Source organism: Delphinapterus leucas, chromosome 7 (genome assembly GCF_059928025.1).
Source record: "Delphinapterus leucas isolate spDelLeu-1000000601 "Yukka" chromosome 7, BTC_Dleu_Yukka2, whole genome shotgun sequence".
NCBI classification, from domain to species: Eukaryota; Metazoa; Chordata; class Mammalia; order Artiodactyla; family Monodontidae; genus Delphinapterus; species Delphinapterus leucas.
The window spans coordinates 10,606,524-10,631,102 of record NC_143135.1 but is presented as its reverse complement, the minus strand read 5'-3'; the positions used below and the strand labels follow the sequence as shown (position 1 = coordinate 10,631,102).

The 24,579-nt window shown below is 42.5% G+C and overlaps 1 protein-coding gene across 1 annotated transcript; it reads left to right on the top strand.

Annotated features, from left to right (window-relative positions):
• The first annotated feature begins 4,036 nt into the window (after positions 1-4,036).
• Positions 4,037-17,807, top strand: LOC111183908 (B-lymphocyte antigen CD20-like). The gene is made up of 7 exons (XM_022591881.2): positions 4,037-4,150; positions 10,114-10,276; positions 10,726-10,845; positions 12,019-12,075; positions 13,799-14,035; positions 15,008-15,109; positions 15,943-17,807. The coding sequence occupies exons 2-7, from the start codon at positions 10,130-10,132 to the stop codon at positions 16,180-16,182; spliced, it is 903 nt and encodes a 300-aa protein (XP_022447589.2). The 5' UTR covers positions 4,037-4,150; positions 10,114-10,129; the 3' UTR covers positions 16,183-17,807.
• Positions 17,808-24,579: the final 6,772 nt, after the last annotated feature.

Below are 24,579 nucleotides of genomic sequence, written 5' to 3'. Positions count from 1 at the left end.
GCACACTTTTAACGTGTGCATATGCCCCAGTACCATCACCATCACCAAGGTACTAAGCATATCCATCACCTCCAACATGTTCCTTGTGTTCTTTTGTGGGGCTCTGGTCTTGGTTTTTGGTAGAAAACACTTAACATGAGGTCTATCCTCTTAACCTATTTTCAAGTGCACAATTCTGTATTATTAACTATAAATACTCTGCTGTACAGCAGATCTGTAGAATTGACTCATCTTGTGTAACTTTACACCCACTGAAAAACAAATCCACATCTAATTTGACTGCACGTTCAAGGGGAACTTTTAGAAGGCCCAGTGTACAGCACACCACCACATACCAATTAAATCAGAATGTGGTGAGAGCCGAACATCCATAATTTTTGAAGGTTCCCAGGTGATTCCAATGCAGAGCAAAGCTTAGAAACCACTGCTTCACTCTGGCTTAACAGAAGACAGCTGGATTCTCTTGGCTGCTTTTGCATTCAATCTGTCCTAGTGTTGCATGTTCTGTAGCCTGTGGAGAATGCTGCTGTAAGCCCGTGCAAAGGGGAAATAAGGCCTTAGCATTATGATGAAAATTGTTCTGAGGTCACAGACCCCCTACAAGGGTCTCAAGAACTCCTGGAGATTCCCAGACCGCCCTTTAAGAACAGCTGCCTGACGTTATACTGCCTTCCACTGACAGAATACCTGAGAAGTGTTAAGGATCTTACCTCTCTCATCATCTCAGTTACTTGTCATGACCGCCCTCTGACAGAGGTATAACTAGCCCATGTCACAGACGTGAAACTGAAGCTCAAAGTGGTTAACTTGTCTGAGACCACAAAAGCGAGTATGATTTAGAACAAGGATGTGATTCAAGATCCCTGACTCCAAATCCTATTACCCTCTGCCTCTTTTGGCATAGAAGAAACTCAGCACACTCCAAGAATAACCTAGCAGGCTTTCATTTCTGCTACAAACTGGGAGGAGAAAGGCCTACAGTTGCATAAGTGAAGGCAGGGGATGGGGGCCAGTGGGGTTCCTATGAAAAATATTTGGCAGCTCAGTTAGGTTCTGACGGGTGGGGTTTGGGATGTATTTAAGGGTGAGAGGCCTGGTCACCTAATGGTAATAAATAAGGGTTTTTAAGCCAGGCCTCGGTTTAAATGTTGGTTTTGCCATTTAAAGTAAAGTGACTTGAACAAATCATTTAACCTTTGTGAGCCTTACATTCCTCCACTAAAATGTAATAATAACACCCACCTGATGCGTTTTTCTGTGCGCCTCAAATGAAACATGGGAACTGATTCTGTGAATGTTTGGAACTTAAAAAACCACTCAGAAAATGGTAGGTTTTCAAAAAAAAAAAAAAAAAAAAAAAGAAAATGGTAGGTTTTCTTTTAAATTTATAACTGAAGTTTTCTTGCTTCCCAAACATCACTATCATTTACTATGTGACTTTGAGCCAGTCTCCCCCGAAGTTCCCACTGAACTTTGGTTTCCACAATTACAACACTGCAGGTGTTATGTGGACAGTGCCTGGCATATAAGCAGATATGCAACTAATGTTATTTTTTTAATGTAAAGCAGTCCCTCAGAACAGAAGGAAGGCCTCATAAACTACGAAGCTCTTAAGTACTCGAAATTATATTTTCCTTAGTAGTAATTATTTCTTATAAATACAACATTGGGACTTTCCAACTTATAACCAAGTTCTATTTGCAAAAGGATCTTTATAGTTTCACCTCCGAGGGACCCTGCATCTCCTTTACCAATTCTCTGAAACCAAAACCCTCTAACACCGAATGATTCTGGGTACCAATGCCTTGTTGAACAGTTGGGAACACACCATAATATTACTTTCTGATACTGGATAGCATTGCGATAGTCATCTGGATGGGAGAAAAAAACCACATCAGGACCACCGCCTCTCACAGCACTGCAGAGAACATGGCGGTTCAGAAAAACCAGCCCTGCTTTCCAGAGACGCACAGGGCAATGGCAGAATAGGGCAAGGACACAAACAATTATGACGTAGAATGTAGTTGTCATAAGAGTGGCAAAATGTCTCAAGGATAAAAAAGATGGGAGCGTTAGGAGGTGGGGGGAATAAAAGGAAGACAAATTCCTATGAGGCAAATATTAACTTAATAAAAGGTTAGTTAATAAACTTCGATGTAGACTTTAAGGAAGCAATCATCCTTTGGAAGCAGGAAAGCCACTAGACAATCACAAGAGGTTTAACCGAGAGAGAGAAATATTAGATGTGTAATAGACCTAATAAAATAAGCTCAAACATTACAGAGGGGAAAAAAAAGATGGAATAAAGAAAGTCCTACTGAATCCAAATCCAGATCATACGAGGATTTCAACACAAACACTGAAAGGTCAATTAATCCAAATTGGCACCAAGGTGAACGTTTATATAAATTCAAGTTCAAGCTTATTACAGGAAGAATCACACATAAAACCACCTACGTGATCTCACTGTAGCAAACCAGAGTAGCAAACACCCCAAGACAGGCTTGGGGAAAAACACAGGGCCTACACAGAGATAAGGATGTGAAAAATCCGGTTGTGAAACTCCAATTCAACCCTCATTAATGCATTGCGTTTGCCAAGTTCTGACCTGCTCCCACAGTCACTGAAATGAAGGCACACTCCTCCAGCCACCCGTAATCCAGGACTCAGACCTCCGGCCTCACAATCATCCACAACTCAGACCCAGTGTCATTAGCATCCCTACACCACCAACCATTCAAGCACTTCAGCATATATTCATAGACCCACAACTGGAACCTTAAAGGGGTGGCGGATCTTATGTTTCCACTTCTCTTCTCTCTATAGCATTAAAGAGAGGTGACCCCCTGGCTCCTACCTGTGTATACTTGATGACAGCAAGTTCTCTATTCAAACGTTAGCCTGTTCCACTAACGAACTGCTCCAATGGTGGGTGGGGACATGGCATTTTTTTCTATGTTGCCCCCAAATCAGCCTCTCCAGAATGACTTTTACCCATTGGTTCTAACCCTCTGATTCCAAACCATCTTAAAGAAAAGAGAGGCAGAGGGAGAATTAGAGAAGAGAAGAGAGAGAGTGAGAGAGAAGATATGAATGAACCTCAGATTCAGCAACAGAGCTGCCACATTTCAGCCCTTTAGACTAGGCAAACGATTACCTAACTACAGCCCTGGGTCGCTAATGAAATACATCAATGGATAAGAAAATTACAAAAGTAAGAAAACTCCAAAATATGAACATAAAGGTTGTATATGGTAGGGCAGTGGATACAATACCTTTGGGCAAAACTTTCTTTGATGCGTCTCCCAAATGTTTACTCTCCTGGCCACCAGCTTCCTCTGTTTCCTCACCTGATCTAGTGCTGGGCTTGATGGCCACACAGCTCTGGCCCTGACTGAAAAGAGAGGGGACACTAGGGTACTAGACAGATGGAGGGAAAAGGTGGGTTTGTAGGTAAAAGTACTATTTCAATGTACATCCCCAAATATGGAACTCTTGCCTCAAGCTTCTGGGGACATGTTCCACAGCACCAAAAGATATTTTTAGGCCATTTCTACTAAATTCAACACGAGACATACACGGTCCCACTCGAACCCTAAGTGTGGCCAAATGAGGATGACATTTGAAGAGGATACACACAACACTTCCAAGGGTACGGGCTTAATAATTCTTCAATCTCTCTGCATGGATGCCTCCTTCCCACCCACCCATTCCTAAAAAAGTAACAGAAAAAGGTAAAAGTCCTAACAGCCCATCTTTGCAGAATTTCTAGAGCCCTTCGTGCCCTTGGGGACCCCCCATCCACACCTGCTTACAGGGTGGGGGCCTACATAGTTCTTCTAATTAAGGCAGTGTAAAGTACGCCCGGCAGTCCCCTGGGATCTTTTTCAAGAAGTGAAACCTCCTGGTAAGGCAGAAACTTTTTTGTATATCCTCTCCAGCTCTGATAAGTGTGTATTAAACTAAAGTAATTGGGGGCAAAACCCAAGGTAGCAGAAGCCACTAATTTCCTGTCACCTGGTATCTATCAGCAATCCCAGGCCTGGTCCATCTCACTCGCCCGCTGTGTACTTGAGAACCCGGCTGTCTAAGCGAACTCAGCAGTAAGCATCCACGTCAGCCCTCGAGCCTTACGACCTTGGAGACTCAGGTAAGGAGTCCATTCGCTTTGCTTAAGTGTCTAAAGGGAGTGACAGATAAGGCATGAGGCATAGGATGGTTTGGGAGACTGGAGATTCTTGGCTTTAATTCTAGGGCTTCCCTGGTCAGGTCTTCTGACAGTGTCATCATTTGAGGAAAGGCGATACCAAGGCCTGCTGTCCGTCCACCTACTACCTTAACCACTCCCTCTCTCTCTCTCTCTCTCTCTCTCTAGAATGACCCTGGCCAATCTACAAAAGTAGTAAATTGCCACATGTAGATTAAAGCACGGTTACTACCTGCTGGGCTCAAACCTGAGCTCTACCATCAACAAGCCATATAACCTCAGGCAAGTTACTAAACCTCTATGCTCCTCGGTTTCCTCACCTATAAAGCGGGGGCAATAGTAATACCCACTGCGTTATGAAGAATAAATGAGCTAAAATCCTGACGCTCTTAGAACAGCCTCGAACCAAATAAGAAAATAAACAGTCACGGCTGTAACGAAAATAACTCCACGCCTCTCGCTTTAAATGCTTTTGTCTCCAAAGCTATCCCACTAAATGTGAATACCCCTAGATGTTGTTAAGCCTCTCGGGCGAACATTTTCTGGAGGGGATTGGTGGACACCAAATCGAGCACAAAACCCTGCCTCAAATCCATCACAGAAACCGAGAGAGAGAGTGGGCACTGGAGACTAGAGGAAGATCTGATGAAGGCCGACAAAGACGACCTCTAACCCTGCCGTCACGGTCTCCTGAAACCAGTTTATAACATTCCCTTCCCCTGTTGCCCATAACATGGCTTGATCGCACTGACTGACCGGTGAGATGAAATCAATCACCTTTTGGTCCGACATCCCGAGTGTCTGTAAACCTGTCCCGAGGAAGTAGTTCAGTTTAATGTTCAGTTTACCATTTCTTGAGCTCATAGTGTATAGGAAACAGGTTCCCTGTGTAATCCCAGTAAGGCGTTCCCAAAAGGAATTTACACTCCATTAGAGGGACTAACAATATGACATGAGAAAGAGAACCCTTGGTGACAAGTAAGGAATGCAAAGAGCTGTGGGCTCTGAAGGAGAATTCCTGGCCAGGAAGAGCCTCGGGCGATGTGAACGTCTGATGGGCAGCGGCACTGAAAGTGAAGGGGGTGGGAGGAGAAGCATTTCAAAGTTGAGAGGGTTCAAAGAAGAAAGCGGGAGAGGCATCCAGACCAGTGGCTCTGTGGGGAGTAGCGGGATGTGAGTTTAAGAGATTACGGAGAGGCTGTGAGCGACCAGGTAAAGGGTTTTCCCAGGCAGGCAATGACAGATCAGAGATGAGTTCAAGTTCAGCGTCACTTCAGCAGGGATTTAAGGGAGTCTGATCTAGCTGCCTTGTGGAGGATGGGTTAGAAAAGAGAGAGACAGAAGGCAGAAAAGCAAGATTTCTGTGCTAAACCAGTAGAGGAAATGAGAGGAGAGGAAATGAGAATCAAACTCATGAGGTGACACTGGCACCTGCAAAATACGATACTTTACAGAGGTAGAAACTACCTGACTTAGCTTCCATGTGGGAGACGAAGGAGCTGGAGCGGAATATGGCTCCAACTTTTTAAGCCTGGGTGACAGGGATACAGATGTGAAGCCATCCGAGGGATGATGCCTGGCTTTGCAGCACGTTCTTTCTCTCGTGGAGCTCTTATGCCCCCACCTCGCAGCATGCGGGGTCGTAGTGGCATGCAGGATCTTAGTTCCCCAACCAGGGATCAGATCTGTGCCCCCTGCAGCAGACAGAGTCTTAACCACTGGGATGCCCGGGAAGACCCTGCAGCACGGTCTTTGAAGAAGGCGGTTTCACCTGAGTGGCTCTGGCAGGAAGCAGCCGCCGAGTGTCGAGGAGTGAGTGGGTAGTGAGGAAGTGGAAGCAGAGAGGAAGCTTTTAAGACGCTGGGAGTATAGGACTGGGGAGACTGGGCAGTGGCTGGGACAGTCCTGGATTAAAGGAAGGGGTTTTGGGACTGGGGAGACACCGCAGCACATTTTAATTGTAACAAAGGTTCCAGGGATGATAATTATTCTTTGAGCCTTTAGTAGTTTATAAATTGCAAATTATCTCATGTTATCTCATGTTCTCAAAACAAAACTTTGAATAGAGAGATCAGATCACAAAGGTAGCAAGCAACAGAGCTAGGACTAGCTCAATACTCCCCAAATATAGCAAGAGATTGAAGATGCAACCAATCTCTTTGAAGGACTAACGACGCAGTAGGAGGAGACGGGCTGTAGAGCAGAGGCAGAGGAAAAGGAAGTATTAAGAATATTATTCCTCAGAGACAAGCGCACAGGAGGCCACAAGGGATGAAAATGCAAAACTATTTGAGCGGCAAAGGAGGAAGTGGAGGTAACAAAATCTGGGCAGCTTTGAACTTCCAAGTAAATGATGGAAGTATTAGACCTAAAAGTCATTATTCAAACCAAAGCCCATAAACGCTGTGAGATCTTCTTCACTAGAAGGACATGGAAATAGTGGTGCCTTTTAAAAACCCAAGAAGGTTTGCAGAAGTTGCTGTAATAAAACAGGGCAGTGTCTGATAAACTGAGTCCTGATTTTAGTGTAGTTCGGTGATAATAAAATCTTATGACCACATTTTGACCAATGTGAGCGTAACTGTGTTGGAAAACAGACAGTTGGGACTAACGGTCATGGTGAACAATTAAAGAAAAAATATATATAGGGTAAGGCTACAGGAATCTACAATAACCTGATGAGTCTGTGGTCTAGTTTCACATATTCCCATAGAATAAAATGAATAAAATCTTTCACTACCCAGTCAGTCTACAATGACCTGGCATGCATATATACACACACACACACACACACACACACACACACACACGCCATAAAAAATGAAGTAGCATAGAGAAACAAGTATGTTTGTGTTTATAAACTATTTTACAGTGGTACGTGTTGCAGGCTTTGTAGAAATATAGTTGCCATAGTGAGACGTCATTTTAAGAGAAATAAAATATTCCCCTCCAATGGTCATTATTGCCATTAGTCATGGCAGACAAAGCCCAAGTAGGACTTGTTTACATAAGAGGTTTATCTGACTAATAATATAGACACAGCCTTAGGCAGATGAAAAGTGAGGAGAAGTTAAAACAATGGTAGTCCAATCATGTCCTTCTGTCCAGATAATTGATGACCTTTGCTTTATAAGTTGTCCTCATTAAAACGAGCCCTCTGGAGAGGAGTGTGGTAACCTCAGCTCATTCCATACTTATGGTGGGAAAATTAATTAAGCTCTCAGAAGCCCCATTTCCACAACTGCAGAAAAGAAGAAACTGCCCCCTTAGCCGGGAAGGTGCGGGAGGGTGGGAACTAAGTAGCACAGAGTGCGTGCTCAGTGAACAACTCTAACTGTGTGGTCCAGCCCGAGGTGCAGCAGAGAAAGCACGAGCCTCGGAGCCCTAGGGGCTGCCTTTCTGGTTTGGTTCCATCACTAAGTGCAAGGTCTTTAACAAGGCATGTCTCATCCTTGGGCCACAGTTTCCTCATTTATCAAATGAACGGAATGGTTTCTGAGGTCTGACTGGCCCTAAAAACTCTGCCTGAATCCGTCTGTAAACACCTTAGTGGTCTATATTAAAATATTCCCTCCTGTTGGTGGTCTTGCGGGGTGGTTTGTGGTGCAAAGCGGATCCCTAAGAGCACACGACATCTGGTAATCTAGGGCTGGGGTAAAATCAGGTGTGAAGCTCCCACAGCCTCCCCTCTTCCCCTTCAGCCATGGCCCAGACAGATACTCTGTTTTCAACCGATTTATAGTCATCCAAATCGCACATCTATTTGAAGGAAAAGGAAGAGATTCATAAGTGAAAGGCTGAATTCCTATTCCCCACGGGGGACAAAGCAGCCTGGTACCACAGAGACCTTGTTGGCTAGGTCCAAGCCTTCATTTTAAATCTCTGATGGTTGTGTAACTTTGAACGAGTTACCTAACTTCTTGGCGTCCTTGTTACCCTTTCTACAAAACAGAGGCCACGATTCGTCCCTGCAGGTGCCCAGCCCTGCGTGACTTTAGGAAGATAAGTAAGCTGGACAGACAGCCTTGGCCTCCAAGGCCCCTTACGTGACTTACAGTCAGTAAAGACAAGACCAAAATTGCATCCCTAAAGAGAGATTTCCAGGTCCCAGGAAAGACCCAATAGAATTCATGAAAGTAACTGACATAAAGAAATGAATACTGAAGGGAATCACGTGATGAAGAAGGTAGAACAGTCTTAAAATGTTAGAGCTGGAAAGGGACATTTCTATTCAGAAATTGATCATGACGAAGGACGAACAGCATTTACTACTTTCTGCCTGTGTACTAGGCACTTTCACTTACGTTAACTTATTTATTTCTCACAACACGTCTCTGAAAGGGGTATTGTTCTCATTTTTCAGATGGGAAAAATAGAAACTACTGCTCCTAAAGGTAAAAATATTAAGAACAAGAACAAAAACAAACGCAGCTAATAATGATTCAGACATGGGTACTTTTTTTTTTTTTTTTGCGGTACGCGGGCCTCTCACTGTTGTGGCCTCTCCCGTTGCGGAGCACAGGCTCAGCGGCCATGGCTCATGGGCCCAGCCGCTTCGCGGCATGTGGGATCCTCCCAGACCGGGGCACGAACCCACGTCCCCTGCATCGGCAGGCAGACTCTCAACCACTACGCCACCAGGGAAGCCCCAGACATGGGTGTTTTGCATACATTTACTTCTTCAATAATATTCATGAAGAAACTACTAAATCCAGGCATAATTTTAAATACTAAACAAGAGAGAACACAAGGAATTTATATTCTAGTGGGGAGAGACTGACAGTAAACAAGCAAGCAAATACATTAATTCCTCACAGTGATAAGTGCTACCAAATAAATAAAATGGGATGTTGTGAGAGAGATGCATTGTGGATTGAGGGTTCAGGAAAGGCTTCTTTGAGAGGCTGACATTTGAGCTATCCCTGAACGGAAAGAAACCAGCCATGCACACACCATCAGCCCATTTAAGTCTCACAGCAACCCTATGAGATAAGAATGATTACTATCCCCATTTTACAGTTGGAGAAGTTGAGGCCCAGAGAGTTTAAAGAGCTTACCCAGAGTTTCACAGCAAATAGAAGAATCATGATCGAAACCTAGGCAGTCTGATTCAGAGGCCACAGTCTCACACAGAACCTTCAAGAGCCTCCTTGAAGTGATTTACTCAAGGTGGCAGAGTTAGTGGGAGGAGGGAAGATTGACTCGGCCCCTCTCGACTCCAACAGTCTTCACCATCCTCCATCATGGTGACTCTGGCCCATCCCAATGGACAAAAGCAGGTAAGCAAAGGGACAAGGACGAGCCCACACAAAACACATTTTCCAATATGAAAGCACAAGAAAAGCATCCAGAAATGACAGACACACAGAACATAGAGAATATGAGCGTGACGTTCTCGACAAAGAGAAAACATGTCCCAAATGTGTCTGTCAAGAATACTGGCAGGGGCTTCCCTGGTGGCGCAGTGGTTGAGAGTCCGCCTGCCGATGCAGGGGACACGGGTTTGTGCCCCGGTCCGGGAAGATCCCACATGCCGCAGAGCGGCTGGGCCCGTGAGCCATGGCCGCTGAGCCTGAGTGTCCGGAGCCCGTGCTCCGCGATGGGAGAGGCCACAACAGTGAGAGGCCCGCGTACCGCAAAAAAAAAAAAAAAAAAAAAAAAAAAATACTGGCAGGGATCCCTGGGCCCATAAACCCTTGCATGTGATGCCCCCTCCAGATCCTGTCTTAGAACATGGCAGGAGGCCTTGCTTTAGATCCAAAGTCGCTAGGAAGAGGCCGTGTCTGCCTTCAGTGACACCCACAGAGAGAATACAGAGGAAAGTATTCAGGTGCACAACACGAGATAAAAGACTGCCAAGAATCCTGTTCTCTCTCTCCTCATTTTATTATTTGTTTTATTTTTAGGACTTTTGAGGGTGAAATGACGACGCCCAGAAATTCCATGAGTGGAGCTTTCCCGGCAGGCCCTATTGCCATGCAGCCTGTTCAGAAACTAATTCCCAGGAGGGTGCCTTCAGTGGTGGGCGCCACACAGAGCTTCTTCATGAGGGAATCTAAGGCTTTGGGGGTAAGTCAGTTGCCCTCCATCCCACATCCTAGGGACTCTCTGGCCTACAGAAGCAGATGCTGTAGGCCAGGTACAAAATTCAATCCGACTGGAAGGTATTTGATCCCACCTGAGGTGATCTTTATGTCTGACACAAGGGGCCAAATCAGGGACGTACAGAGAGACTATCATGGTGATCTTATGCCCCCACTTGATCTTGAGGCTTGCATAGTTAGGGGTCTTCCATCCCAGTTCATCACCAGCATACCACATATACCTGCCTTGGAAATGCCCCAGGTGGTGGGGAAAATGAATCAGAACAAGACAAAGGTCTTGGCACCTTCACCGCTTGCTTTGGACATCTTACACAGCCCCATCCAGGTCAGGAACCAGGGCTTCCGGCCTCACTTTCACTTTCTGACTTGACGATGACTTCAGTTCATCCATCAGTGCCCCTATTCTCTCCCCAGGCTGTCCAGATTATGAATGGGCTCTTCCACATTGCCCTGGGCGGCCTCCTGTTGCTTCACGCGGAGGTCTATGCACCCATCTGTGTAACTCTGTGGTACCCTCTCTGGGGAGGCATTATGGTGAGTAAAAACTAACAACCATTTGGGGAGTGATACAGACAAAAAGGTTAAAAAGCTCCACAGGAATGTACCAGATTATTTCTGTGTTGAGGAAAGCACAGGAGTAGGGAACAGGTTATCTGGTTGACGTGATTTAGTGGAAAGAGAGGTTGACTGCATTGAGCATGAATCCAATGGTTGAGAGTCAGTGGTCATGCTTCATGGGAATTCAGAGAAAGCTGCCCTACATGGATCTACACAGGGAGGAAAGACTTCTCAAAGCAGGACCTCTCCAAAGTCAATGTCCAGCATGAAGGGGGCTGGGTACTAGACGTTTGGACTGTAGAGCATGGTGTTTCAGAAAGCAAACTTCCTCCCACCTGGTCCTTCTTCCCTACAATTCTCTTTAGTTACTATCTCACGTGGTGAAATTAGTCCCATCCCAAATAAATCTCCCCTCACTTATCAGCAGAGCAGTACTCCTTATGGCTGTTTCACGTGCCTGTTTTCCAAGCTTGTAACCCTGTCTGGATGTGGTATGGGACGGTGATGTTTTCATCACCATTACACCTTCATAGATGCGACTATGAAGACAGGTCCAGGATTGAAATTTTCAGCACAAGGAGAGATGGATTAGTGAAAGAGTTTCCTCCATCTTACAGCTTGAATAGTAGAAAAGGAAGATGAGAAATAATGACCACTTCCTGTAGCAGCCCATGTTTAAATGAAGTGCCTACGACATTCAGGCCAAGTATTTCTTCTACATCAATTCACTCATCATTGCCATCAACGCCATTTAAAACACTGTGAACTCCAAAGAGCAATTCCCCAAATTACAAAAAGGAAAACAGAAAATAAAACTTTTAAATTCACAGTGTGAGTACTAATTGACATGGAAATGTGAATTCTGCCTCTGGTCTTACTATATTCCTAGTCACAGCTCCCCATCTGATTGAATAAAAGGCATGGACTGAATGGCATTGAGCCTGAATAAAGGAGAAATATGCTGAAAAATGAATAAATCCATTAAAAAGGACTGGATAGCTTAGTGAAAGTGGTTGAAAGTGTGGATAGCTTTTTTACAACCAGTTCTCAATGTTAAAAAGTGATCTCCTTCTCTGCCCCTCTCTCTCTCTCTGCTGCTTCTCCCATCTCGCCCCTGCCCTTCCCCACCCACCACCTCTCTTTTTACAGTATATCATTTCTGGATCACTCCTGGCAGCAGCGGAGAAAAACTCCATGAAGAGTTTGGCAAGTAACCGTATGTCCTTCTTTCCCACACATCAGAGAAGTAGCTATTTTCTCACTTGAAAAGAAGGACCCTTGAAGACCTTTGGAGTTACAGTAGCACTGAGTTATCGCTCAATCCGAAGAAGCAAAAGATCCTCTATGATGCCGTTGTGATTTCATTCACAAAAAACATGGAAATGAGATATTCATGGAAACAGAATTAGAGGCAGATCGTTGAAGAGCATGCTTATGGTCTTAGGAATGTGAGATGCTGTGTGAGACTGAGATTTCTTTCAAAATCTTGTCATTTCTCTCAGACCAGCATTTAGGAAAACTGTCTAATCAACGCTATGACTGACTCAAGTCCTAGTTAACCTTCAGCTGTAACCCTGAGCAAGTCAGTTTACCCCTATGTACCTCTGAATTTTATTTTATTTTTTGCGGTACGCGGGCCTCTCACTGTTGTGGCCTCTCCCGTTGCGGAGCACAGGCTCTGGACACGCAGGCTCAGCGGCCATGGCTCACAGGCCCAGCTGCTCTGCAGCATGTGGGATCTTCCCAGACCGGGGCACGAACCCGTGTCCCCTGCATCGGCAGGCGAGCTCTCAACCACTGAGCCACCAGGGAAGCCCTGTACCTCTGAATTTTAACCTATAAAATGGAGATAATAGTCCTTGCTACCATATGAAACTCTCCTGAGGATAAAATGGAGTAATATATATGAGGGTGCTTCAGAGGCTATAAAGAGCTAGAGTGGTCTTGTGCATATAACCCCTCAGGACACATTTACACCCAGAAAGAACCCCGATTCTGTACAGGTCAAGAGCTTGCCAGCAAGCTTCCTTCTTCAACTTTTCTCCACTTACTAAGCTATTAGTAATTTGAGTCACTTCCGAAGTCAATGGAGATAGAGGAGATTGAGATGGCTCCTGTCTAGAGGTGGTCTGACAAACTCAGTTTGGGGGAAAAGAAAAACTGTTTATGAAGATCAAGTTGTATTTATTCTCCAAATACAGTCAGTCCTACTGACTTGCCATCTGTAGGTCATACAACCAGGGATGAAATATGTGTGTCTTAAGATAATCATCAATAACCCCACACCATCATGGTACTTTTTGCACATACCTTCTTGTTTCGAACTCTTATCATCTCGGCAAGGTAGAACATTCACACTGACATCCTCTTACTTGTGCTACCCGGAGACATCAGCCTTAATTGTATTTTGAAAGATGATAGACTGGGGCTGACTGCAACCTGGGGCAAGAGGGAGGGAATAGGTGTTACCATTTGCTTGTTTCCACTTGATGGTACAGACCTAGAGGGGTCTATGTGCTCTTTCCCTACCTATACCCACAATACCATCCTGCTTCACTGTGATCTAATCTGAATACTATTCATTTCATTTACTCAGCACTTGTGTATTGAATGTCTACTAGTATTCTGGTGGCAGTGGCAGTGAAAGGAAGTACAAGGATTACTCCTAGGATGTTTTCTTGATGAACTGATTGGATGGTGGTGGCATAAATGAGATGGGGAAATCTGAGAAAGGGACAAGGTTCAGACATGAAGGTTTTCATTTTATAGTGACAAAGAGACTAAAAACAACTGAGAGAAATAGAACTTAGTATGATTTAGGTGTAGTGCCTTTCTGAGTCAGGGGAATGGGATCTGGAATTCCTTCCTAGCTTATATTCTTCAATTGGTAATTAAACTCAATTAATAAATCTTTATGTCTCTATTTCAGGTCAGAGGGAGAATAATAATGAACTCATTGAGCCTCTTTGCTGCTATTTCTGGAATAATTTTTTTGATCATGGACATATTTAATCTGACAATTTCCCACTTTTTTAAAATGGAGAGTCTGAACCTTACTAAGGCTCCCACACCATATATTAACATACACAACTGTGAACCAGCTAACCCCGCTGACAAAAACTCTCTATCTATGCAATATTGTGACAGCATACGGTTTTTGTTCTTGGTAAGTGTGAAACTGGGTTTATTTTCAGGGAGGAAGTATGGCATTTTTCTTATGACCATCAACTCTAGATCCAGACTGTCTGTGTCTGCTACTTATTGCCTATATGGCGTTGAGCAAGAATTCTGATCACATTGTCTCATTTTCTTCAACTGTAAAATGGGGAAGGTGATAGTGTTTATTACTGTTTATAGTATTTATAGGGCTGTTTTGAGGGATGAGTTAATACATGGAAAGCACTTAGAACAGTGTCTGGTACAAAGAAAGTGCTATTTAAGTGTTTGCTTTAACATTTATTATTATTATATTATTAACAGAAAATTTATTATTATTATCGATTAAGATGAACACAGAAGAACCTAAGTTGTATTAAACATCATTTGCCTCAAGGAGTTTTTTTTTTTTTTGCGGTACGCGGGCCTCTCACTGCTGTGGCCTCTCCCGTTGCGGAGCACAGGCTCCGGACGCGCAGGCTCAGCGGCCATGGCTCACGGGCCCAGCCGCTCCGCGGCATGTGGGATCTTCCCGGACCGGGGCACGAACCCGTGACCCCTCCATCGGCAGGCGGACTCCCAACCACTGCGCCACCAGGGAAGCCCCCTCAAGGAGTTTTTAGTGTAGAGTTTGAAGGGGAGAAAAATGCATCTCCCAAGTGTGGAGAGATTTCCTTAGTGTGATACCATACCACCTAAAGCTGGATACAGTTCAATTTGGGACTCAATAATTGTTCTCGCCTACACAGAATTGATTCTTCAACTAATTATTACTGCTTTACTTTCTGTCAGCAACATGCCCTATCTGTTATGTGCCAGGAGTTGTGCTAAGGGTTAGGGTTATGCGGATACTAGCAGTTCTCACAGTCAGTCATTATTTCCCTAAAGAATTGATCTTTCAGTCCACAGTCACTTACTGAGCACCAGCCATGTTCTTATATTTTCATTATTACCTTTTCACCCTCGCTTTTCTGTTCTTCAGGGCATTTTTGCAGTGATGTTGCTCTTTGCCTTCCTCCAGAAACTTGTGACAGCTGGCACTGTTGAGAACGAATGGAAAAAAATATGCTCCAGACCCAAAGCTGTAAGTAGAAGCCATGCTGTTCACAAACTCCCTGTAGGAAAATCACATCTACAAAGAGTCACTGATGCAGAGTGTAATCTGATGAGCCTGGGAACATCATGAAAAGTGATCCTAGCATATTTCTGGAAAGCAGAAAATACCAGTAATGGAGAAAAGTGTCTTGAAATCTGAAATAGATTTAAAGGTTAGACAGAGGATACAGTCCTATGCTACGTACATCCTCTTACTAACCTTGCTGGACTTCAAGTCATCCCTCTTGACTTCAGAATTCCATACTTAATGCATAAAAACAGGATGGCTGAAGGCTGATTAAAGCCACTATTTCTTGCACCTCATTTCTCAGTATTCCCTTCTCCTCCCCTCTTTCTTTCTAATCCCTCTTCCAAAACAATAGGTTCAAAGAGGCTCCACAATTGGGAGATATGAATATCCCAGTGACAGGTCTATTATCAACTGCTTCAGAACCACAGGATGTTAGCTTTGGAAGAGAATTTAGAAATCATCAATTCCTTCATTCTGCAGATGAGGAAGACAGGATTGGAGAGAGAAAGTTACTTTCCCAAGGTTATCTCCAATCTCCTCTATTATTGCAGTGTTATTTCCCAGACACTGCGCTATCATTCCACGCAAGTGTCTGCTCGCCTTGAGGATGAGCCTTGATAAGTGATTTGATAAGGATCTGAGCATCTGGGAAATCAATCCTGGTACTGGGAAGCATATAGAAAATAACATGAATAGCATAAAAACCAGGAGGCATTTGATATTCATACAGATTGTTGAGAAATGTGCCGGTGATAAAGGTCAAGAAAAGTGGGTTCAATTTTGTGTTCCAGAACGTAGTTCTCCTGTCAGCAGAAGAAAAAAAGGAACAGGCAATTGAAATCAAAGAAGAAGTGGTTGAGCAGATTGAAATTTCTTCCCAACCAAAGAATGAAGAGGACATTGAAATTATTCCAGTCCAAGAAGAAGAAGAAGAAGAAGAAGAAGAAGAAGAAGAAGAAACAGAAATAACCTTTCCAGAACCTCCCCAAGATCAGGAAGCCTCACCAACAGAAAATGATAGTGTCCCTTAAACTAGTTTTTTTCTGTTTTCTGTTTTCTTTTTTTTTAGACATTAACATTCACAGCTTCCAAGAGACTTATTTACCCCCATTTCTGAAGGCACTCTGCATGCAGCCTCCATGTCGCTCTGGTCTTTGCATGGAGTGACCACAGCTCCCTTCGCCCCGTCCTCATTCAGAGGATGAACATAGGCCATTGTAGTAGACTGTATCATCATGTTTCTTGTTTAGGACAGCTTTCTTACGTTAAAAAAAATAGGCTGAATAAGGGCTTCAGAATGTGGTTTCTCACTGGCCTGTTCCTTGGATAAGGTGTAGTAGTAGTCACAGCAGTAGTAGTTCGTTTGTTTTTTCATTTTTTCCCTCTGCAGTAGGGAGACTCTGCACCAGATGAAAAATGTAAGTGACTGCTCCATGCCGTCCCTAAGCTATCTTTAATTCCTTCCACATCTACATTTTTCGAGGAGTCTCTTTTGCACCACTGTTTTCAGGAAAGCAAAAAATAATAATGAGGTACAATGAAGATCTCATTCCGTCTATCTTTATATGGGGCTGACACTGTGGCTTCCACACCCCACCGGGGCAGCTCTAAGTGGCCAGTCCTCACCCCTGTCTTTGTACAAACAGCACCACTTACACATCTCCGTCTGTCTTAACTTCCCCTAACTCCTCTTCCAGGCTCTTGGTTGCACTGTCTACCTACTTTTAGCCTTTAGGCAAAGGAAGAAAGAATGATAGAAAAAGTGCCATGAGGAGTACCCAAATTACAAAGGATAATCAATACTTGTATTTGTGTAATATTTTCCAGTTCACAAAGTATTTTATCAAATAATTGGAATTGAGCTTCCATGATCAAGGGAAAAAAATCCCTATCCCTATTTTACAAATGTTCAAAGAGAAAATAAGTAAATAAATAAGTAAAGGTAATTTGTCAGTGGTCACAGCAAGTAATTTTGAGAGCCTGTTTCATACCTAGATCTTCTTATTCAAATGCTATAATGCTTGAAATAACCAAATTGCCTATCCAATGTCTACATAAACTACTAGAGCCAAGTCAACAGGTTTTATCAGCACCTGCTCTCTGAGCAGCATGAAACAGGTGTTGAGAAACACACAAAAGAGTCAGAAGTCAGGTTTTACCCCTTGGGGACAAAAAGACTTAGACATTCACCACCTTTGAAAAATCATTAATATACAATTAGCTGTCAGATTACAGAATGCAGACACTAAGTGCTATAGACATTCTGAGAAAGAAGATCATGCTTGAAAATAACATATTATACTTATGATGCCAAATCTCAGGGAATATTTACCCTATTTCTAGATTCTTTTTCATACTCAGAGACATTACTACCCTACATAGAAAGATTGTTAAACTAGGAAGACGTCACTATAAGCTATCAGCTACATTTGAGCATTTGCTACATGCCGAGTGCTGCCAGACTCTGGTAGGTACACAGACAATGTAATTTCCACTCTCAGTGCTATTTCCACTTTGACCGCCAATGGAAGATATTTCCTGTGATTAGGAAAAAAAAAAAAAAAAAGGAGGTGGGACATTTCAGTCTATGTCCTCGAAAATGGCTTTAAATGAATAAAACTGTATGTGTGTTCTTGCCTGCAGTAGATGGCTCCAACATGGTGGTTCTCTAACCTTCTTTACTCTTGTAACATTCTGACCATGGGAGGCTCCAGCAGCCTTAAGCTCATATTCACATAACCCCAATCTGGGTCTGAACTTGTAAGATGTCAAGACATCGACTCTTCACGTCAACATCTCCTACCACACACACATATTCCTGTAGAAAATTTTCCTGGAACAGGTCATTAATAACACATTCCTTGCTGTCTGCGGTCCAGAATGTGACTGGAATATATGGTGGTAGACTAGGACCAGTGCCTGCCTTGGACTAGGGGAAAGGGAAGAGGTTGTGGCAATGGCAGACTCAAGGCAAAATTCAGTGAGAAAACCTTCAAAAGAGACAAGATCTTATTTCTATCTCATTTTCTCCACTTCTGAAATATATATGAGCATCCTTCTCCAAACTCATGGTTTCCTTAAGAATTTTAGTTTATTTTATTCATTTTTGTGATCTCAAATAGTTAGTTTTTTCTGACCTCACATTAACTCCTTATAACAAGACACTGCTGATGTCTACTCTTAGAAAAGAATGAAAATCCTTGCTATGACCTTCTCCCCAATTATCTCTTAGGCAATTTGTTCATAGTAGGGTGACGGACCACCCCACTCTGCTCAGGACTGAGAGATTTCCTGGGATACAGGACTTTTAGTGCTAAAAACCAGATAGCCCGAGGCAAACCAGGATGGTTGATCACCTTAGTTCACAACAGTACATAATTTTACCTAGTTGCAATTACTGCACAATGTAATCTTTTTATACTTAAATTTATATCATAAATATGTTTCTTTACTGGTATATAATTTTCTTAAGTATTAATTTTAGTTGCAACTTAGCACTTCATTGAATCAATATAGAATAAATTCACCCTTCCTCTATAATTGGATACTTAGCGTATTTCCTTTTTTTCTTTTTTTTTTTTGCAAATCACTTTTACAGCTGCAGAAACCATGAGCAAGGAAGAAACATATTTCCTGTTCTCATTATTCAAAATGTGTTTTCACACATTAGGCCTTGTCAAAGTCCACCAATAGGAAGTACTGGCACTGGTTAAAAACCAGGGAATTCATTTTATTACACTTTCAGAAGAGAAAAGCCCAATACACAGAAATGGTAGCTTGGATTTGATTTGTTTTAAATTCTTGGTACATAACCTAAAACACAAATCGGAAAATTTTCTAAGTCTAAACCTTAAAAGGGTTTCCTTTCATTCAAAACCTCGTTATGTGTTCTGAGCTAAAGAGGACCAAGCAATATAAAATGAATATGGTAGAATCATATGGTGGCAAAATCAAAGCTAAGCTAGGATTTTCCCATGGAGTCATGTTTGCCCCTTGTTCACCTCTTCCCTTGGTGACTTACTGTAAGAAAATTACTCTTACCTAGTATGCATCCTGCTGCAAGGGAGATCAAAAATCCTAAAGTAAGACACGAACTCATCATTGGGAAATCATTAATTCAATCATCCAAAAGTACTTACTGATCCCAGCCTACCGGTAAGCAAAAATAAGCAAGTCCTCTCATTTTAAGAGCTTACTATCTGGTCGGAAAGACAGACATTAGTAATATATCCATCAGACACCTACTATGGGTATGGCAACCTGTTAAGTACAGAGGGTATACCTAAATATAAGAGAAACCCCCTGCCCTCAAAAATCTTACTGCCTAACTAGAGGTGATAAAAACTATATATGTTAAAAGATAAGCAGTAGGGATCCAAGAAAATTCAATGGGAAAAGAATAATATTTTAAAAAACTGTGGTGGGAAAACTGGGTAGCCACACGCAAAAAAGAATGAAATTGGACACTTACCTCATATCACATACAAAAAATAACTCAAAATGGATCAGAGGCCTAAATATAAGAGCAAAAACTACAAAACTCTCAGAAGAAAACATAGGTATAAACTTCATGACCTTGGGTTAGACAATGGTTTCTTAGGTATGACAACAAAAGCATAAACAAATTAAAAAGTGAACATCACCAAAATTAAAAACTTTTGTGCTGCAAAGGGCACTGAAAAGAAAGTGAAAACAACCTACAGAAGGGGAGAAGATATCTGCAAATTACATATCTGATAAGGGTCTAGTATCCAGAACGTATAAAGAAAGCTTACAGCTCAGCAATAAAAAGACAAATAACACATTTAAACTTGGGCAAAGGATTTGAATATATACTTGTCCAAAGAAAATATACAAATGGTCCATAAGCATGTGAAAAGATGCTCATCACTAGTCACTAGGGAAATGCAAATCAAAACCACAATGAGATATGACTTCACACCCATGGGGATGGCTATAATCAAAAAGAAAGTAACGAGCTTGGTGAGGGTCTGGAAAAATTAGAACCCTCATACATTGCTGGTGGTAATGTAAGATGGTGTAGCTGCTCTGAAACGTCGTTTGGCAGTTCCTCGAAAAGCTAAACATAGAGTTACTATCAGGTAAGGCTCAGTAGTCCACTGCTAGGTATATACCTAGGAAGAGTGAGGACACAGGATCAGACACAAACTTCTATACAAATGTCCATAGGAGCGTTATTCGTAATGGGCAAAAAGTGGAAACAACCCAGACGTCTATCAACTGATGAACAGATAAAGAAAATGTGGTGTATCCATATAATGAAACATTATTCAGCCATGAAAGGAATGATGTACCGGTACGTGTCATAACGTACGTGAGCCTTAAAAATATCATTTTAAGTATAAGAAGTCAGATATAAGAAACTATGTATTATATGATTCCATTTATATGAAATGCACGTAACAGGTAAATCCATAAAAACAAAAAATAGAGATAGGCAGGAGACGGGGGGGCAGGAGAAACAGAAAGTGATTGTTAATTAGTTGGGTTTCCTTTGGCAAGATGAAAATATTCTGTAATTATATAGTGGTGCAATGATGGTTGTATAATTTTGTGAATATATTTAAAAAATTTTTAAAGATGTGTGAATTATATTCCAATAAAAATAATTTTAAAAGAGATGATAAGTGACATAAGATAGCCAGGAAGGACTAAGTAACAGTAAAAGGCTCCAATGCCTAGCACAAAATAATTGCTCCATAATATTATAGGAACGAGCTCAATGAAGGCTAGGATATTACCAGGAAATCTCATGGAATAGAAGGGATTTGAGTTGAATCTTAGAGAAGAAGAAGAAATTATATAATAAGAGAAAAAGAACATTCCAGGTAGGAGGAACAATACCTATACAGGATGAAACAGAAACATTCTAGTTGTGTTCACAGCCAATCAGAAGAGCCTAGATGGATCATGGTTAAATCAGGGTGTAATTAACTTAAGGCAATAGACAAAGGCTGGAACCACACTATGCAGGGTCTTAAATGCTCATGGCATCTGGACTTTAATCCATAAGCATTAGAGAATCATTGGAGGTGAACTAAGAAGGGAAGAAAGAAATTACAATTAATAGTTTATAAAACAAGTGAGACAAGAGGAGTAAACAAGGAACTAGACCTGAATTAAAGACTAGAAATAAAGGTGGGGGGCTATAGACATTTGGGGGTAGAAAGGATTTAATAAATGTGAAGGAATTTATTAGATATAAGGAGTGAAAAAGAGGAAGAAATCAAAACATCTCTCAGCTTTGGGTTTGGATGATGGGAAGTAGGAAGGGCATTAGATGGTGACGATGCTAAAAGAGAGAGATAGGAAGCTGAGAAAGGAGAAGCATGGGAACTGGATCGTGAGCTCAGAATGGAGCAGTTCTATGATTTCACATCATAGATTGAAGATTCATTATGATATGCATTGCAAATCGCTGGAAATGCAAGCTTGAAAATCAGATGAGAGAATAGGATTGAAAGAACATGGCACTGCATGAAGAATTCACCTAAAATTGGTAAGTTATGGGAATGAATGAGAGTGTCCGGGGAGGGTGACACCTTGTAAGGAATGCTCACATCTGGCTGTCTGAGAAAGTGAAATTAGTGAAGATGAAATTGAGGATGTCAAAGAAAGTAGGAAAGGGATTTAAGAGAATGTCCTGTTTGGGAAGCTAAGGAAGGACAAGCATCTCAAAGGGCCAGGAGGAAGCAGAGCAGTGTTATTGAGAAATCCTAAAGAACAGGGATTGAATAGAGCTCACTGGATACAGCTAACAGGTCGTCACCAGCGGTATTAGGGGAAACAATTTTAGAAAGGTATTAAGACGAGAAGAAAGGCTGCAATTCATTGAAAATTGAATGTGACATGGAAACATTTAAGCTGTGAGAGAAGATTCTGCTTTGGGAATGTCTGGTTGTAAAAGATGGTAGAGAGATAACCGATGGTTTGAGAAACAGGGCAAGAAATTACCCAGAACAGTGGGTGGTCTAAAACCTGCAAGCACAGATAGGCACAGGGTACCTTTCATTTAACAAATTCAAATATTTATTGCACGTGGGCCTGGTTCTAAGTGATGAGGATATAAGCAGTGAACAACACAGACAAAAATTCCTGGCTTTATCGAATTTACATCATTAAATTTCATTAAGGCATTAATCTGCTGTCACTGGTGAGCAGTCAAGAGGATATTGGAAAGTTTGGACACTTTTCACTTCAGGCGTTTCACTGCCAACTTATTAACATTCTAACAACTGACTGACAACTGTGTGTGGCTTTTACAGTGCTTTTGATCTTCAAAACAATATCTCCTCAGCTTTGATAGGAACAACCAGCACAGCCAATACAGTAGAAACAAATTTGTGGGCTGCAGCATCAGACAGGAGCAGTATTACTCCAGGAACCAGGTGAGATCAAGGAAGGGAGAAGTAACTGGCCCCCTAAAATGTCAAGAAGCACTCACAGCATAACTGTGGGGCACCATTTTTCATCAGCTTCTGCAGGGAAAGAGCTGCCCAGGGATCCATCAACAACTCTCTGTGCTTTTATCTGTACAGGAAATGAAGCTTAAAGTTATGCTTTCGCATTTTGCAGGAAACAGCTGCAGTAAATCTACGTTTATGACAGGAACAATCCAAGTCGTAAGATGGTAAAGAAACTTCATTAAAACTTATTCAATGAAGCAGACACATAATTCTTTTTTCTTTTAAGAAAACTTGCATTTTTAAAAACTCTCATGTGATTCTAACGTGCAGCAGTTTGAGGTCCACTATTCTAAGTCCCTTCTATGGAATCCAAATAAGATGTTAAGAAAATAGGTAACTAGTTATCACTTTAAATGACTTCTGGGAGATTGGTCCAAGATGGCAGAGTAGAAGGACATGCTCTCACGCCCTCTTGCAGGAGTGCCAGAATCACAACTAACTGCTGAACAATCATTGACAGGAAGACACTGGAACTCGCCAAAAAAGATACCCCACATCCAAAGACAAAGGAGAAGTTGCAATGAGACGGCAGGAGGGGTGCAGTCACAATAAAATCAAAACCCAAAACTGCTGTGTGGGTGACTCACAAACTGGAGAACACTTATACCACAGAAGTCCACCCACTGGAGGGAAGCTTCTGAGCCCCACGTCAGGCTTCCCAACCTGGGGGTCTGGCAACGGCAGGGGGAATTCCTAGAGAATCAGACTTTTGAAGGCTAGCGGGATTTGACTGCAGGACTTCGACAGGACTGGGGGAAACAGAGACTCCACCCTTGCAGGGCACACACAAAGTAGTGTGCGCATCGGGACCCAGGGGAAGGAGCAGTGACCCCACTGGAGACTGAACCAGACCCACCTGCTAGTGTTGGAGGATCTCCTGCAGAGGCAGGGGGTGGCTGTGTCTCACTGTGAGGACAAGGACACTGGCAGCAGAAGTTCTGGGAAGTATGCCTTGGCGTAAGCCCTCCCAGAGTCCACCATTAGCTCCACTAAAGAGCCCGGGTAGGGTCCAGTATTGGGTCACCTCAGGCCAAACAACCAACAGGGAGGGAACTCAGCCCCACCTATCAGCAGACAAGCACATTAAAGATTTACTGAGCTCTGCCCACCACAGCAACAGCCAGCTCTACCCAACACCAGGCCCTCCCATCAGGAAACTTGCACAAGCCTCTTAGATAGCCACATCCACTAGAGGGCAGACAGCAGAAGCAAGAACTACAATCTTGCAGCCTGTGGAACAAAGACCACAATCACAGAAAGATAGACAAGATGAAAAGGCAGAGGGCTATGTACCAGATGAAGTAACAAGACAAAACCCCAGGAAGACAACTAAATGAAGTGGAGATAGGCAACCTTCCAGAAAAAGAATTCAGAATAATGATAGTGAAGATGATCCAGGACCTCGGAAAAACAATGGAGGCAAAGATGGAGAAGATGCAAGAAATGTTGAACAAAGACCTAGAAGAATTAAAGAACAAACAAACAGAGATGAAAAATACAATAACTGAAACAAAAACTACACTAGAAGGAACCAATAGCAGAATAACTGAGGCAGAAGAATGGGTAAGTGACCTGGAAGACAGAATGGTGGAATTCACTGCTGTGGAACAGAATAAAGAAAAATGAATGAAAAGAAATGAAGACAGCCTAAGAGACCTCTGGGACAACATTTAACACAGCAACATTTGCATTATAGGGGTCCCAGAAGGAGAAGAGAGAGAGAAAGGACCAGAGGAAATATTTGAAGAGATTAGAGTTGAAAACTTCCCTAACATGGGAAAGGAAATAGCCACCCAAGTCCAGGAAGCGCAGAGAGTCCCATACAGGATAAACCCAAGGAAAAACATGCCAAGACACATAGTAATCAAATTGGCAAAAATTAAAGACAAAGAAAAATTGTTGAAAGCAGCAAGGGAAAAACGACAAATAACATACAAGGGA